At 46.1% G+C, this 16,997-nt stretch overlaps 1 protein-coding gene across 5 annotated transcripts in view; it reads right to left on the minus strand.

Annotated features, from left to right (window-relative positions):
* Positions 1-382: 382 nt before the first annotated feature.
* LOC139538904 (zinc finger protein Helios-like) overlaps positions 383-16,997 on the minus strand; it is a 31,158-nt gene continuing 14,543 nt past the window's right edge. For 4 of the 5 annotated variants that reach the window (XM_071341464.1, XM_071341466.1, XM_071341467.1 and 1 more), the window contains 6 exons: positions 16,080-16,187; positions 13,560-13,751; positions 11,674-11,841; positions 3,884-4,021; positions 3,301-3,432; positions 383-1,995 (listed from right to left, as the gene is read on the minus strand). In XM_071341464.1, coding sequence (XP_071197565.1) covers positions 1,133-1,995; positions 3,301-3,432; positions 3,884-4,021; positions 11,674-11,841; positions 13,560-13,751; positions 16,080-16,187 — 1,601 coding nt within the window. In that variant the 3' untranslated portion in view covers positions 383-1,132. The remainder of the gene's footprint in view (positions 1,996-3,300; positions 3,433-3,883; positions 4,022-11,673; positions 11,842-13,559; positions 13,752-16,079; positions 16,188-16,997) is intronic. The other variant, XM_071341468.1, reaches the window with a different exon arrangement.

Genomic DNA, 16,997 nt, shown 5'->3' on the forward strand with positions numbered 1-16,997 from the left:
AAAAAAGTAAATTGCAATTCCAAATTCCAATGCCAATTTTCCTCATTGCTTTTTTTCATTGACTGAATTGAAATGGCATTGATCCCAACCCTGGAGTACAGTGGAGTACATGCACGGACATGTAATCTGCAGAAAGCCGCCTGTTCACTAAAGACACATGAGTGGGGTAAAGGCAAGCTGCGAGAAAGATATGTGAAGTTGCTATTGAACCAGGGAGGGCCTCATCCATTCCCGGCCTCCCCATCCCTCAAGGCATCAGGCTGCTAGTGCAAGAACAGGTTTAGGGAGGCAGGTTGCAGTGCAGTGCTTTTCCTTTCCTCTGTGAAGTGTTGTGGAACTGATAAGGTTAAAGGAACTGTTCTAAGGAAAGCAGATAGTTAGCTAGTGTAATGAACAAAACTTTAATAACAAATTTGTATACAATGTCTGAAAAAGTAAATCAATAAGTCTCTCTCTCTTTCTCTTGTATTTTCTTTCTTTCTCTCTTTCTTGTTCTCTCTCTCTCTCTCTCTCTCTCTATGTCTCTCTCTCTCTCTCACTCGCTCTTCTCTCTCTCCCTCTCTAATGTGGCTGGTGTGACAACACGTCTGAGCACTTTGCAGTTAGCAAGGCTTTTGACATAAGACAGAGAAGATGTATGTTGCATGAAATGGTTTGGGTGGTGGAGTCAGGGAAAGCCCCCTTGATAAGTTGAGCTCTTACATGGCAGTTTGTGTTGCAGCAAACAAGTGCAACAATACAGTATGCAAGACAAGGACAGTAAAACGACTTTTAAACTATAATATAACTACTCACAGTATTAGTTGCTCTTTGACAATCTCAGAGACAGACCACAACAAAACTGAATAGGTGTACTTATTCTTTGTCCTCTTTTTCCCACACGAAGAAATCCCTCACTTCAGATGCATATCTCAACTTTAAAATCTTCAAAACACCTTAAAAAATGAAAATTTGTATTTGGCCCAGACCTTCATATATTTGTTTGGAATTATATAGTCAGTTTCATTATGCTGCAGCAAATGTTAGTTAGTTTTCTCTGCCTTGGTTGGTTGCATTGACCACACACAGTTAGTTCAACATCACAGTCCTGGGGTGGGGATGGGGAGGGACGGCTCCTGTCTTGTCCAGCCCTCTACTGGAAGGTGTGTTCCCCGCGGATGATGTGAGATGAGAACTCGTAGCAGTCCTTACTGCGGTGGCCACAGATGTTGCACTCCAGCGGGTCCCTGTAACCATGACAGCCCATGTGGATGGTGTACATAACGTGGTCCAGGAAGAGAACACAGCAGTGCTCACACTGGAACACCCTCACCTCCCGGCCCTCTCGCCCAAACACACGCACCCCGTCCTGACTCGTCTCTGCCGCCTCTCCCCGGGCCACCTCCTCTGTAAACCCCACCCCACCCACCTCAGCCCCACCTCGCCCTTCCTCTCTCCCGCCATTGGCTGGACTGGGTCTGGACCTGGGTCGGGGGTGGGGGTTGTTTCTGTGGTTCCTGTGGTAACCCAGCCTCTCCTGAGGGCTGCTCCGGGCAGATTCGGCCGAGTCCAGCCCACTGTTGCTAGGACACTCTCTCTCCTCTCTGGTACCCTGGAGCTGGTGCTGCTTGGGTCTGGTGAGGGCGATGGGCCCGTTGGAGGAGGGAGTAAAGTCAGGAAGAGGAGGGTGCAGAGGTGAAGGATGAGGTGGGGCGTCCCGGCTGCTTGGTCGGTCCATACGGTGCCCTGGCCCTGGTTCCAGGGGGTAGACGTGGTGGAAGAGGGGGTTGCCCATGTTTACCACCTCAGCCATTGAGAGGGATGGGTGTGGACCGTGTGGACCGTGCGGATGGGGGTGGTGGACTAGGGGTCTCAGGGAGTCAGAGCCCAGGTAAGAGATGGCGTTGTTGATAGCCTGGTCCATCATGTGAGCCTGCATCAGCTCCGCCTCCTTCTCATACTTCAGACTCATGTCATAGCTCAGCTCTGGATAACTGTAACGCATCATCTTCTCACCTGCACAGAGCACAGAATGCATATTACCACAATGAAACTCACATATGTATGGAGAAAGTGTCTGGTTGAATGACACCTCTTGAAACCATGTTTAGCAACAACTAGTATACTATACATACAAGTGTAAATATATAGTATATGAATATGAGTGCCTGTCACAGTTGAACCTTTTCCCTTTTGAGAAGCTAATTTTCTTGTTTTTCTTATTGCATTATCTCAGAGGTTTTGTGTTTAATAGTGGAAATCCCCATCTATCTGAATGCACTGTTTAACCCCTCCAGAACAGGGATGCGGTGAGCTGTTTTGCCCCTCTCTCGATAAGAGCTATGGCAGAGATACAGGTGTAACAAACCACAGAGTGAAAAACATGCCCTCGTCTCTCTCATCCGCTCTCTGTGTCTCGCTCTATCTAATAGTGCAGTGAATTATACCTCACAAACAAAATAACTGTGTTCAATGCTAATATGCAAAAATTATTGTCAGTTACATGCCAACTAAATGTTTACAACTGTTTCGTAATACAAAAAAAAATAATGTTATTGATGATAAGTATTTATTGTAATTGAATGTAGAAATACAGTGGATAAGACCAATGGATCTGAAATCTAAAACAATCGAACAAAAGGCTGAAATCTGTGAATAGTTTGTTAATTTCTACCGTTAAATCAAGGTAATATTTTTGTTGCTAAACCTCTGCCCAGGCACGCAATTCCCTTTTTTGCATGCATGAACTTATCCTGTTGCATTTCAGTCAAACTGAACATAAAACATAAACAATCAAAACTGTAAACTGAATTTAACCTAACAGAACAGGTTAAATTCAATCAAAAAATGGAATTAACTAAATACCCCACTAAATACTCAGTGATATGAGGGAGATGCAAAACGTAAACAATATGGTGGGTCGATTTCTGTAACAACTAAGAGTGTTGAAGTGAGAGGCTGAACTTCTCAGCTGTTTTGGTGCCCTAGCTACCACGCTGTGAACAGCATGAAGCACCCATGCGCATGCACAGACACTGTGTGTGACTGTGTGAGAGCGAAGTGTTGCATCTCAATCATCTCAATATCTCCGGTGCTGCTCGTGGCAATGTAATTTTTGCTGAGTCTACCTTTAATAACAAATTAATAATTATCAAACACTGAAACATTTCAAATAGTTACTGTAAAGAAAAATATAATGATGCATTGTCCTTTTAAATACAATAGTTATATAAGCTTATATGAGTAATTGTGAGTTAGTTATCCTTGGGGTCAACACACCATTGTGCTCCCCACCACAGGAAGTGATGTGATGATTCTTACCCACAAACTTTTGTGGGGTGGTGCTCTTCCTCTTCCCCATGTTACTCTGCAGTCTCTCGATGACTGGTGGGCGGTCGAAGGTTGCCCTGGCAACAGCCTCGGCCAGGGGCCTCTGCTCTTTAGGGACCTCACCTAGGGGTCAGAGGAGTGTGTGTGTGTGTGTGTGTGTGTGTGTGTGTGTGTGTGTGTGTGTGTGTGTGTGTGTGTGTGTGTGTGTGTGTGTGTGTGTGTGTGTGTGTGTGTGTGTGTGTGTGTGTGTGTGTGTGTGTGTGTGTGTGTGTGTGTGCGTGCGCGTGTGTGTGGAAAAGCAGAATGAAAGTCTGCACCAAGGCTTGTAGGTGGCTGGTGTATAAATGTCAAATAACTAAGTAGAGTTCACAGGGTACTCGCACTTACTCTACAATAAGGTGGCAGAGAAACAAAAGTGGTCTTCAATTGAACTTCATGCTTGAATGATCAATTATAAAAAGAGAAAGTGCAAGGTGCGGAAAAGTGGCAAACAAAGCAGACGTTTCCGCATCCATACCATCAGTGCTGTACCATATAGCAGGTCTCTGTACCAGAGCAGGACATTGACACTCACCTGGATAAGGCCTGGTGATGGAGGTGGGATCCATGGCAACACTCTGGAGGTAGTTATGGCAACGCTCTTTATGCTCCTCCAATGAAATCCTCTGTTTGTAGCTCCGCCCACAGTAGTTGCACTTGTGTGGTTTGCCCACTAAATGAGAGAAATAATATCAAAATAACAAAATATTAATTTAATAGACAGATGGATGGACAGAGAGAGAGTGGGCATGGTCCAAAGCATTTTTGTGGTGACGCAAATCTACAGTATGTGAACTCTCTAGGAGGTTGTAGTAAACGCTTAGAACCTGTGGAGAACAGAGTCTATATGAACTTTCTAGGACAGTGTTCCCAACTCCAGTCCTCGAGTACACCCAAGAGAACACCTTTTGGTTGTAGCCCGAGACAAGCACACCTGATTCAACTTGTCAACTAATCATCAAGCCCTCAATGAGTTCAATCAGGTGAGTTGGTCCGGGGCTAAAACAAAAATGTGTGCTGTTGGGGGTACTGGAGGTCTGGAGTTGAGAAACACTGCTGTAGGAGGTTGTAGTAAACAAACAGAGCCCATGGAGAAGACAGAAAATAGAGGAGGGCTGTGATGAGCTATGGAGTAATTATGCTCCACAACTAGTAGGATCCCTCACACAAACCAGACTCTCGAATACAGACGTGTTCCTTTCATACGCCAAGGAACAACTGTTACAACTCTTCCAGGCGCAAAAATACTAGTTCACTACTATGTTGCATAATTAAGCCTAGTACAGAGACAGTCAATATGTTCTGCATCCCTTAGTGGGAGGAAAATAACTCCAACGTTAGACAGCGCATGTGTTTCTCCTCAGCAGCTGGAGGTGAGAAGTGATTCATGCTGCCAGTTCCATTCAGATGGGGTTTATGCTGGTGAGACAGGCCAAAACTTCACCTAGCTTTCCCACAGAGAAGATCCATCCGTTGATCCTTCCTTCCCTCCTTCAATCCTTCCTCCCTTCCTTCCTTCCAATCTTTCTTCATTAATTTATGAATTCTACTTCATTCATTCATTCACTCATGAATGAATTACTCATTAATGAATGAATGAATGAATAAATTCATAATGAGTTGGCAGTCCAGACAACACCCACCAGTGACCCAGACTCTGGCCCAAAATAGGAGTAGTTCACGTGATAAAATGTATAGCAGAGGTGACTACGTCAATAGAAACTACCTGACCTGTTACTGTGGGAATAACATGTTTCAGTCTGATAACTAAGATACTTTTATCTAAAGCGACTTACAGTCACGCGCGCATACATTTAACGTATGGGTGGTCTTGGGAATCAAACCCACTACCCTGGCATTATAAGAATCTAATGTTCTACCAACTAAAGTAATATAATGTCTCGGTAATGGAAAAACACCCTGACGTATCTGTCTGCTCCAATGATCTAGGCCTAAGCACCTGTGAACTGTCGCCAGCAGCCAGCCGCAATGGGCAGTTACACTTTCATGTTGGAATAGGCAACACACACACACACACCTCATTTACAAAACCTCCCCCATGTGGCCTTTTGCAGATGTTGGATGTATCACCAAAATCCTGCTTTCAGCAGCTATTCTTGAACATGCAAATAGCCTCAACGCTCTCAGCCTTTAGACTCAGTCGGCTGCCTCTATTTGGGTGACAAACAGGAACCTATTGTTTCTTGTCTCAGAACCCTTTTATTGTCTCATGTAATGTCAAAAATGAGTGATTCCATAGCTCTCCATGTAGCATCTAAAACACCTCCAAGAACAACCAATCACATGCACACTACACATTTGCACAGCAATTCTAGGAATGAATTCATATTGCCATTCAACAATGTGTTTGTGATGGGTTCAGATACTGTAAACACAATCCATGCAGTGCCAATCTGTGACTTCACTGTGACAGGGGAAAGTAAGTTCTCCAGAGGGTAGTGTGGTCTGCACAATGCATCACCGGGAGCAAACTACCTGCCCTCCAGGACACCTACAGCACCCAATGTCACAGGAAGGCCAAAAAGATCATCAAGGACAATAACCACCCGAGCCACTGCCTGTTCACCCCGTTATCATCCAGAAGGCGAGGTCAGTACAGGTGCATCAAAGCTGGGACCGAGAGACTAACATAGAGAGGCTGCTGACAACATACAGACTCAAATCTCTGGCCACTTTAATAATTGTACTTAATAAAGGTATCACTAGTCACTTTAAAAAACGCCACTTTAATAATGTGTACATATCCTACATTACTCATCTCATATATATATACTCTATTCTATACCATTTACTGCATCTTGCCTATGTCGCACGGCCATCGCTCATCCATATATTTACATGTACATATTCTTATTCATCCCTTTACATTTATGTGTATGAGGTAGTTGTTGTGAATTTGTTACATTATATGTAAGATATTACTGCATTTTCTGAACTAAAAGCACAAGCATTTCACTACACTCACATTAACATCTGCTAACCATGTGTATGTAACTAATAACATTTAATTTGATTTGATTTTGATTGTACAATACATTGTCACTGTCTCTCTCTCTGTTTCTCTGTCTCGGTCTCTTTCCCCTCTCAATCTCTTCGCCTGTTTCCTGGCACTGTGTCATGTGTCTCCCAGGGGGCAGGGAGGGACAGAGATAGAGAGAGGAGAAGGGAGAAGAGCCCTTTCAACTACAGCCTTGTACGTAAGAGAACGTCATGCCAACCTACTCCGTATGCCACAGAAGTGTGCCTAACATTACATTCAACGCTCAGGTAGTGTAGTAGGTAAGCTGAGCGGCGGAGGGGATTCATATAGTAGGTAGGCTGAGGGGCAGAGGGGATTCAAATAGTAGGTAAGCTGAGCGGCAGAGGGGATTCAAATAGTAGGTAAGCTGAGCGGCAGAGGGGATTCAAATAGTAGGTAAGCTGAGCGGCAGAGGGGATTCATATAGTAGGTAGGCTGAGGGGCGGTGGGTATTCATATAGTAGGTAGGCTGAGGGGCAGAGAGGATTCATATAGTAGGTAGGCTGAGGGGCGGTGGGTATTCATATAGTAGGTAGGCTGAGGGGCAGAGAGGATTCATATAGTAGGTAGGCTGAGGGGCGGTGGGTATTCATATAGTAGGTAGGCTGAGGGGCAGAGAGGATTCATATAGTAGGTAGGCTGAGGGGCAGAGAGGATTCATATAGTAGGTAGGCTGAGGGGCGGTGGGTATTCATATAGTAGGTAGGCTGAGGGGCAGAGAGGATTCATATAGTAGGTAGGCTGAGGGGCAGAGAGGATTCATATAGTAGGTTGGCTGAGGGGCAGAGAGGATTCATATAGTAGGTAGGCTGAGGGGCAGAGAGGATTCATATAGTAGGTAGGCTGAGGGGCAGAGAGGATTCATATAGTAGGTAGGCTGAGGGGCAGAGAGGATTCATATAGTAGGTAGGCTGAGGGGCAGAGAGGATTCATATAGTAGGTTGGCTGAGGGGCAGAGAGGATTCATATAGTAGGTAGGCTGAGGGGCGGAGGGGATTCATATAGTAGGTAGGCTGAGGGGCAGAGAGGATTCATATAGTAGGTAGGCTGAGGGGCAGAGGGGATTCATATAGTAGGTAGGCTGAGGGGCGGAGGGGATTCATATAGTAGGTAGGCTGAGGGGCAGAGAGGATTCATATAGTAGGTAGGCTGAGCGGCAGAGGGGATTCAAATAGTAGGTAAGCTGAGCGGCAGAGGGGATTCATATAGTAGGTAGGCTGAGGGGCAGAGAGGATTCATATAGTAGGTAGGCTGAGGGGCAGAGGGGATTCATATAGTAGGTTGGCTGAGGGGCGGTGGGGATTCATATAGTAGGTTGGCTGAGGGGCGGAGGCGATTCATATAATAGATAGGCTGAGGGGCGGAGGGGATTCATATAGTAGATAGGCTGAGGGGCGGAGGCGATTCATATAGTAGATAGGCTGAGGGACGGAGGGGATTCATATAGTAGATAGGCTGAGGGCCAGAGGGGATTCATATAGTAGATAGGCTGAGGGCCAGAGGGGATTCATATAGTAGATAGGCTGAGGGGCAGAGGGGATTCATATAGTAGGTAGGCTGAGGGGCAGAGGGGATTCATATAGTAGGTAGGCTGAGGGGCAGAGAGGATTCATATAGTAGGTTGGCTGAGGGGCAGAGAGGATTCATATAGTAGGTAGGCTGAGGGGCAGAGAGGATTCATATAGTAGGTAGGCTGAGGGGCAGAGGGGATTCATATAGTAGGTAGGCTGAGGGGCAGAGAGGATTCATATAGTAGGTAGGCTGAGGGGCAGAGAGGATTCATATAGTAGGTTGGCTGAGGGGCAGAGAGGATTCATATAGTAGGTAGGCTGAGGGGCGGAGGGGATTCATATAGTAGGTAGGCTGAGGGGCAGAGAGGATTCATATAGTAGGTAGGCTGAGGGGCAGAGGGGATTCATATAGTAGGTAGGCTGAGGGGCGGAGGGGATTCATATAGTAGGTAGGCTGAGGGGCAGAGAGGATTCATATAGTAGGTAGGCTGAGCGGCAGAGGGGATTCAAATAGTAGGTAAGCTGAGCGGCAGAGGGGATTCATATAGTAGGTAGGCTGAGGGGCAGAGAGGATTCATATAGTAGGTAGGCTGAGGGGCAGAGGGGATTCATATAGTAGGTTGGCTGAGGGGCGGTGGGGATTCATATAGTAGGTTGGCTGAGGGGCGGAGGCGATTCATATAATAGATAGGCTGAGGGGCGGAGGGGATTCATATAGTAGATAGGCTGAGGGGCGGAGGCGATTCATATAGTAGATAGGCTGAGGGACGGAGGGGATTCATATAGTAGATAGGCTGAGGGCCAGAGGGGATTCATATAGTAGATAGGCTGAGGGCCAGAGGGGATTCATATAGTAGATAGGCTGAGGGGCAGAGGGGATTCATATAGTAGGTAGGCTGAGGGGCAGAGGGGATTCATATAGTAGATAGGCTGAGGGGCGGAGGGGATTCATATAGTAGATAGGCTGAGGGGCAGAGGGGATTCATATAGTAGGTAGGCTGAGGGGCAGAGGGTATTCATATAGTAGGTAGGCTGAGGGGCAGAGGGTATTCATATAGTAGGTAGGCTGAGGGGCGGAGGGGATTCATATAGTAGGTAGGCTGAGGAGCGGAGGGGATTCATATAGTAGGTTGGCTGAGGGGCAGAGAGGATTCATATAGTAGGTAGGCTGAGGGGCAGAGAGGATTCATATAGTAGGTAGGCTGAGGGGCAGAGAGGATTCATATAGTAGGTAGGCTGAGGGGCAGAGAGGATTCATATAGTAGGTAGGCTGAGGGGCAGAGAGGATTCATATAGTAGGTTGGCTGAGGGGCAGAGAGGATTCATATAGTAGGTAGGCTGAGGGGCGGAGGGGATTCATATAGTAGGTAGGCTGAGGGGCAGAGAGGATTCATATAGTAGGTAGGCTGAGGGGCAGAGGGGATTCATATAGTAGGTAGGCTGAGGGGCGGAGGGGATTCATATAGTAGGTAGGCTGAGGGGCAGAGAGGATTCATATAGTAGGTAGGCTGAGCGGCAGAGAGGATTCAAATAGTAGGTAAGCTGAGCGGCAGAGGGGATTCATATAGTAGGTAGGCTGAGGGGCAGAGAGGATTCATATAGTAGGTAGGCTGAGGGGCAGAGGGGATTCATATAGTAGGTTGGCTGAGGGGCGGTGGGGATTCATATAGTAGGTTGGCTGAGGGGCGGAGGCGATTCATATAATAGATAGGCTGAGGGGCGGAGGGGATTCATATAGTAGATAGGCTGAGGGGCGGAGGCGATTCATATAGTAGATAGGCTGAGGGACGGAGGGGATTCATATAGTAGATAGGCTGAGGGCCAGAGGGGATTCATATAGTAGATAGGCTGAGGGCCAGAGGGGATTCATATAGTAGATAGGCTGAGGGGCAGAGGGGATTCATATAGTAGGTAGGCTGAGGGGCAGAGGGGATTCATATAGTAGATAGGCTGAGGGGCGGAGGGGATTCATATAGTAGATAGGCTGAGGGGCAGAGGGGATTCATATAGTAGGTAGGCTGAGGGGCAGAGGGTATTCATATAGTAGGTAGGCTGAGGGGCAGAGGGTATTCATATAGTAGGTAGGCTGAGGGGCGGAGGGGATTCATATAGTAGGTAGGCTGAGGAGCGGAGGGGATTCATATAGTAGGTAGGCTGAGGGGCGGAGGGGATTCATATAGTAGGTAGGCTGAGGGGCAGAGGGTATTCATATAGTAGGTAGGCTGAGGGGCGGAGGGGATTCATATAGTAGGTAGGCTGAGGGGCGGAGGGGATTCATATAGTAGGTAGGCTGAGGGCCAGAGGGGATTCATATAGTAGGTAGGCTGAGGGGCGGAGGGGATTCATATAGTAGATAGGCTGAGGGGCGGGGGGGGGGGATTCATATAGTAGGTAGGCTGAGGGGCGGAGGGTATTCATATAGTAGGTAGGCTGAGGGGCGGAGGGGATTCATATAGTAGGTAGGCTGAGGGGCGGAGGGGATTCATATAGTAGGTAGGCTGAGGGGCGGAGGGGATTCATATAGTAGGTAGGCTGAGGGGCAGAGGGTATTCATATAGTAGATAGGCTGAGGGGCGGAGGGCATTCATATAGTAGGTAGGCTGAGGGGCGGAGGGGATTCATATAGTAGGTAGGCTGAGGGCCAGAGGGGATTCATATAGTAGATAGGCTGAGGGGCAGAGGGGATTAATGTAGCAGGTAGGCTGAGGGGCAGAGAGGATTCATATAGTAGGTAGGCTGAGGGCCAGAGGGGATTCATATAGTAGGTAGGCTGAGGGGCGAAAGGGGATTCATATAGTAGGTAGGCTGAGGGGCAGAGGGGATTAATGTAGCAGGTAGGCTGAGGGAGAGAGGGAATTCATATAGCAGGTAGGCTGAGGGGCGAAAGGGGATTCATATAGTAGGTAGGCTGAGGGGCGAAAGGGGATTCATATAGTAGGTAGGCTGAGGGGCGAAAGGGGATTCATACAGAACTACTCCTTACTACACTTTCATTTGCTGCCTACACTGACTGGAGGAGAGTGAAGAATGAATTTAGCCTAAAAAACAGGAAGTGAAAATTAGAAAAAGGTCAAAAGAGAATGAAAGAGAGAAAGACCCTCTGGTTCTGGGTAGCTGCATGTGAGTACTTCTAGGAGGACAACACTAGAGATGGCGGTGTACTGTTGTCTGTCCTGTGTCTCAAAGACACGGCAGTGGAGACCACAGAGAGAGAGGGGTCTTTGATGCAGAGCTAGGACAGTGAGTTACAGTTAGAGCAACACAGCACAGCGTTTCTTTAGTCTCCCCATATATCTACAGAGTACAGAGAGTTCCTTTCTGAGGAGACGAGACGTGAGCAGGTTATAGGAATGAAAGGAACACCATGTCCTGGGGTTCTAACCACAGCCCTTGTCTGTCTGCAAACAAAGCTTCAGAGAGATGCATCCATCCAACAATGAGAAACAATGATATTTGTGGGGACTGTTGCTAATCTGTCTCACACAAACTTAGACACAAGTCAGATGAGATCATGCTTTTAGTTACATCGAGACAGACCTGTTCTATAGCCTGTTCTATAGCATCAACTATTTGACAAGTCGAGAATTTATTGAAACCAGGATATAATACTCAGTAGTAACCACAGGAATAAAAAAAGTTAAAGCAAGCATGACTCAATATAGAGGGAATAGGTGAATAAAGGAGCCACAAAGATGAGGAAGAAGAGGAGGACGAGGAGGAGGAAGAAGAAGAAGAAGAAGAAGAAGGAAGAACAGAGGCGGCAGAGAGGCTGACCTGAGTGTGTGCGTAGGTGGCCTGTGAGTGCGTCGCGACGGCGGCAGGCGTAGCTGCAGAAGGGGCATTTGAAGGGTTTCTCCCCCGTGTGCAGCTTAATGTGTCTCAACAGATTGCCCTTCTGAGTGAACGACACACCACACTGGTTACACTGGAATGGCCTATCACCTGAGAGGGGCACAGGAAGTGTTACACTGGAACGGCCTATCAGCTGAGAGGGGCACCGGAAGTGCAAGCTCGCATCACTCACAGTCCCCCTTTAACATAGAGCCAGATCAGCAACACACAATAACCACAGAAACTCAGTAACCTAGTCTTGAGTTGCCACACTTTTCACTGGGATATTGGACCGAACAAACTTAAGACAGAAATTGAGATTCACAGCTACCCAACAACAATCAACACATTGCAATGATAAAACATGTACGTCATTTAGCAGACACTCTTATCCAGAGAAACTTACAGTAGAATGCATATATTTTCATAATTTTCTTTTTTTTCGTTCCAGTCCCCCACGAGAATCAAACCCACAACCCTGGCGTTGCAAGTGCCATGCTCTACCAGCTACAAAGGACATATACATAGCTGGACTGTGGAGGTGAACAAACCCTAACCTCGTCAATTGCTAACCTCGTCCTCAGCCTCCATTAAACAAACCCTAGCTGAGACTTACAAACGTTGCCAATATTACTTCAAGGAGGATTTTCAGTGCAGAGAAAAACACTAACATGTGGTTTCTGATGTGCACTGTGTACTATTGATACATTTGAACTAGACCTTACTGTAGTAACTACAGAGATATTTATATCTCCAGAAATAGAGTGTGGTGAGATGAGGTGTTAGCTCTGTTCCCTTTCGCTCTGGGTCTCTCTACTACAGCTTTCTCTCTTTCTATCACCACACAGTACAGTAGGTACATAAATACATGTTTCCGTCCCCATCCAGACCCAATGTATGGTTATAGGAGGGACAAACACACACACATGCACACACACACACCATATGTATAAGTTTAAAGTATTATGTTTAAGCGTTGCTGTCAAAGTGTCTTCCGACGGAAGACGGTTTAGAGAGTCTTACATTGTATCTTATAGTCTTACATTGTATCTTATAGTCTTACATTGTATCTTATAGTCTTACATTGTATCTTATAGTCTTACATTGTATCTTATAGTCTTACATTGTATCTTATAGTCTTACATTGTATCTTATAGTCTTACATTGTATCTTATAGTCTTGCATTGCTAAATGTGCTGTATACGTTTAGTGCCCAGCTTTACCATCGATGAGTGTGTGTTTGTATGTCTCTATGTACATAGTTTTCCTGGTTCACAACTAGACTACAGCACTCTCATCATCATCATCATTATCATAATGATGATCAGCTCTTGATCTGCAGCCCAACATTTGAAAATCGGATCCTAAATCTGTGACGACCGAGGCACAGTAATGGCGTCAGTTAAGGGCTAGGAAACAGGTTGAGGAAGATTCCTGGGATGTTTTCCCTGAGAATGATTCTAAGCCTCAACTATTGTCTTCTAGAACATAGCAAAGCTTTTCACCTCCACACCCAATGACACAAAAATAAGCAATTTCTGACTCAAGCATTATAATTGTTTTCAATCGTAGGATAAGTGACGTGCCATTGCTTTAGTCTGTAAAATACATATCTCATACTGAGCTACAACGTGAAGTATCCATTATCTGCCATTTTGTATTATACTAACAGGTTTTTGCAATTTGCTAGATGTTAATGGTAAAACATTGACAATCCTCAGATACATCAGAGAGTATTGGGTCATTGGTGTTCAATATAACGTACATGAGGTTTGGGCTATATACTGTAGAAGGGACATAAGGGGAAACAACTTTAGAGAAACATTTACCATTGGGCAGCCGAGTTCCTGGGTCACATGACCCTTCTGACCCGGGGACCCCATCCTGTAGGTTGTTTGGGCTGTCAATCATGGGCTCCTCCAAACCCGATCCCTCTTCCCCGCTTTGGCCCATGTCCTCTGCTGTGGTCCTCCTGTCCCCTTCATCTTCTTCATCTTCATCTTCCTGTTTGATTGTGTTTTCTAGAAGAGACCATTATGACCAATCAAGTTATTGTTTGATGGTTTTTGGCCAATTACATTAGATTATTTTTGTGGGTGATCCTTGTTCTCAGTAGGTGTGGGAACTGAAGGTTGGGATTGTACATCTTGTGAATCTGTTTCTCTTTGACTAACTCCATTGATAGGAATACGTTCATACAATCTGCATGTCATTTCCCCTGGCGAAACAAGTGATATAATGATACTCACAGTATTAGGAAAGTTTATGCTAAACCCCCTGAGACAGAGACTCTCCACACCTGACTAACAATTAAACTATTTTAATTGTAAGCAACTATAAGTGCTATTTTTAAAGCTGAAACTCCTGGAATGCACACAGTTAACATGTTATGTAAAGATACACTTGGTTACTCCCAGAAATGGTCTGTGTGTAGTGATGTGACATGCTCTGAACATTATTTGGGGAGAGATGAGAAACAGGCTTGTCTAGTTCCAGTCAGTCCCTGGGGAGGAGAAGAGGGAGGGAGGAAGAAGATGAAAGAGGACGAATGAGGGGGAGGGGAATGTCCTAGCCTAAACAGGTGCTGCTGAGCCCCTGATGTTTTCCACGTGACTGGTGTTGGGTTAGAGACTGGCTGGATGGGATGTGGGGGAGGGGGGCTGGCTGGCTGACTGACTGACTGACACTGACTAAAGGCAGGAAGGCCTCTGCTGGTTTTCTACTGCCACAAGACTCCTAGTATCTGTGTCTGACAACACACACACACACACACACACACACACACACACACACACACACACACACACACACACACACACACACACACACACACACACACACACACACACACACACACACACACACACACACACACACACACACACACACACACACACGTAGCCACAGAATAATATTCAGAGATTCAGAGATTGTGCTCTCCCATACAATGCATTTGTTTGAATACAGGGACCTTTAAGATTGACATAGGTTACAGGGACCTTTAAGATTGACATAGGTTACAGGGACCTTTAAGATTGACATAGGTTACAGGGACCTTTAAGATTGAACATAGGCAGAAGGTGACTCCTTGCATTCCTCTGCTGCAGTCAGGAAAACCTTATCCGGATAGTAGTGTCAACCATTTAGACAAGGCTGTTTGTGATTTGTGACTGACCATGATCACAGGGTGGGTACGCAAGGAGACAAAGCAATAGCCCCAAACCTCTCACACCTATATCCATCTCATACCCATGTCCCCTTAGGCTCCTAGACTCCATAAACACAAGGGGAGTGTGTGGGGTGATTGCTTTAGGGATGACAACAATGTCCAATGTGGTGATTGCTTTAGGGATGACAACAATGTGCCAATGTGGTGTTTGCTTTAGGGATGACAACAATGTCCACTGTGGTGATTGCTATAGGGTTGATATCATCCATCTGTCTCACAACATAGGACACATAGAATTCAGGACTCCTGCTATTGTCAGCAATGACATGACAATCTCTGCAACAACATGGCAGTCTTTTCTTTAGCAATATTCCCCCTTCTATCTATATCCCTGTCTGAACTGAAGGAGCCCCTGTTTTACTAACAGCATGACATTGAGGTTATCATCCAGAACTGTATGAAATTGGTCAATTTCAAGAGAAATTCAGCATCAGTCAGTGTTATGTTACAACAATGGTGTCGAAACGGAGTGGTGTTAGGCAACTTCCGGGTCAGGATGACACAGGCTGTGTCAGTGAGAACGATCTGCCTCTTTAACACTGTAGTCTGTGAGAGCTATCTCCCTCTGAGACTCTCTCCCTCTTTAACACTGTAGTCTGTGAGAGCTATCTCCCTTTGAGACTCTCTCCCTCTTTAACACTGTAGTCTGTGAGAGCTATCTCCCTCTGAGACTCTCTCCCTCTTTAACACTGTAGTCTGTGAGTGCTATCTCCCTCTGAGACTCTCTCCCTCTTTAACACTTTAGCCTGAACCCCAGGTCTGTTTGTGGGGTCTTGCAGACTCCTTTTAACTATTAATGACCATAGCAGTTGGCAAGCCAGCATAAACAGATATGGGACCAGGGTACTAATACTGGGGGATGCTGCGGGAAACAGCTTCCCTTTTCTGCTTCAGCTACCACATGGTGAATAGCACCCTCAGCTCTTCCTGTTTCTGTTCATTTAGGGGAAGGGAACTATGCAAGACCCTTCAGATAAGACATGAGTTGATAAGATAAACTGTTTCTCTTAACACACATAATCCTCTTGAGTGTGGGTGTGTGTGCGTGTGTATGTTCCTCTCTGCGTCCATACATACGTGTGTGTGTTTGTGTGCACGTATATGTTCAGCAACCACTCACCAGTGGGTGAATTAGGATGCTGGAGCTGCTGTCCATTGGGTGTGTTTGCCGACAGGTCCACCAACATTCTAGAGTTCTCTGTCTTCCTGGGAGAGCAGTCTCCGTTACCTGGGAGACAGACAGACAACAAGAGAGCTGGGAACATCGCTCTGCATTGCATTTCACTGCACACATAAGCATACAACTCCATCTGTACAAACAGCATCACACACACACACACACACACACACACACACACACACACACACACACACACACACACACACACACACACACACACACACACACACACACACACACACACACACACACACACACACACACACACACACACACACACACACACACACATGCAGTCACTCACACACACATTGCTTTTGATAGGTGTCACTTGAAGCAATCACACCTTGCCAAAATAGTGACAAAACACCTGATTACCTGGGGATAATCTTAAGCTTTATTTCACTTATGTTAAGAGGAAATAATTTAGCAAACTAGGCCAGGAGGCAAGTGTCAATATGGCTATTTGTATGATACCCTGTTCCGGATCCTAAACAGCAAATGTTCCAATGTTGAATCAACTCTGACAATTTTAAACTTAAGACTGGGCCAGTGTGTATATGGGTCCACTTTCAGTGTTAAATTAACACTGTGTTGGGCCTCCCAGGTTGTGCAGCGGTCTAAGGCACTGCATCAAAGTGCTGAGGAGCCACTACAGCCTGGGGTTCGATCTGTGACCAGGAGCATCATAAAGCAGCACACAACTGGCAATGCACCATCCGGGTTTGGTCAGTGGGTTTTCCTTGGCTCATCTAGCGACTCCTTGTGGCGGGCCGGGTGCCTGCAAGCTGATTGTGCTCGTCAATTGAACAATGTTTCCTCCGACATATTGGCAAGGTTGACTTCTGGGTTAAGTGA

The sequence above is a fragment of the Salvelinus alpinus genome, chromosome 14, assembly GCF_045679555.1.
Source record: "Salvelinus alpinus chromosome 14, SLU_Salpinus.1, whole genome shotgun sequence".
NCBI classification, from domain to species: domain Eukaryota; kingdom Metazoa; phylum Chordata; class Actinopteri; order Salmoniformes; family Salmonidae; genus Salvelinus; species Salvelinus alpinus.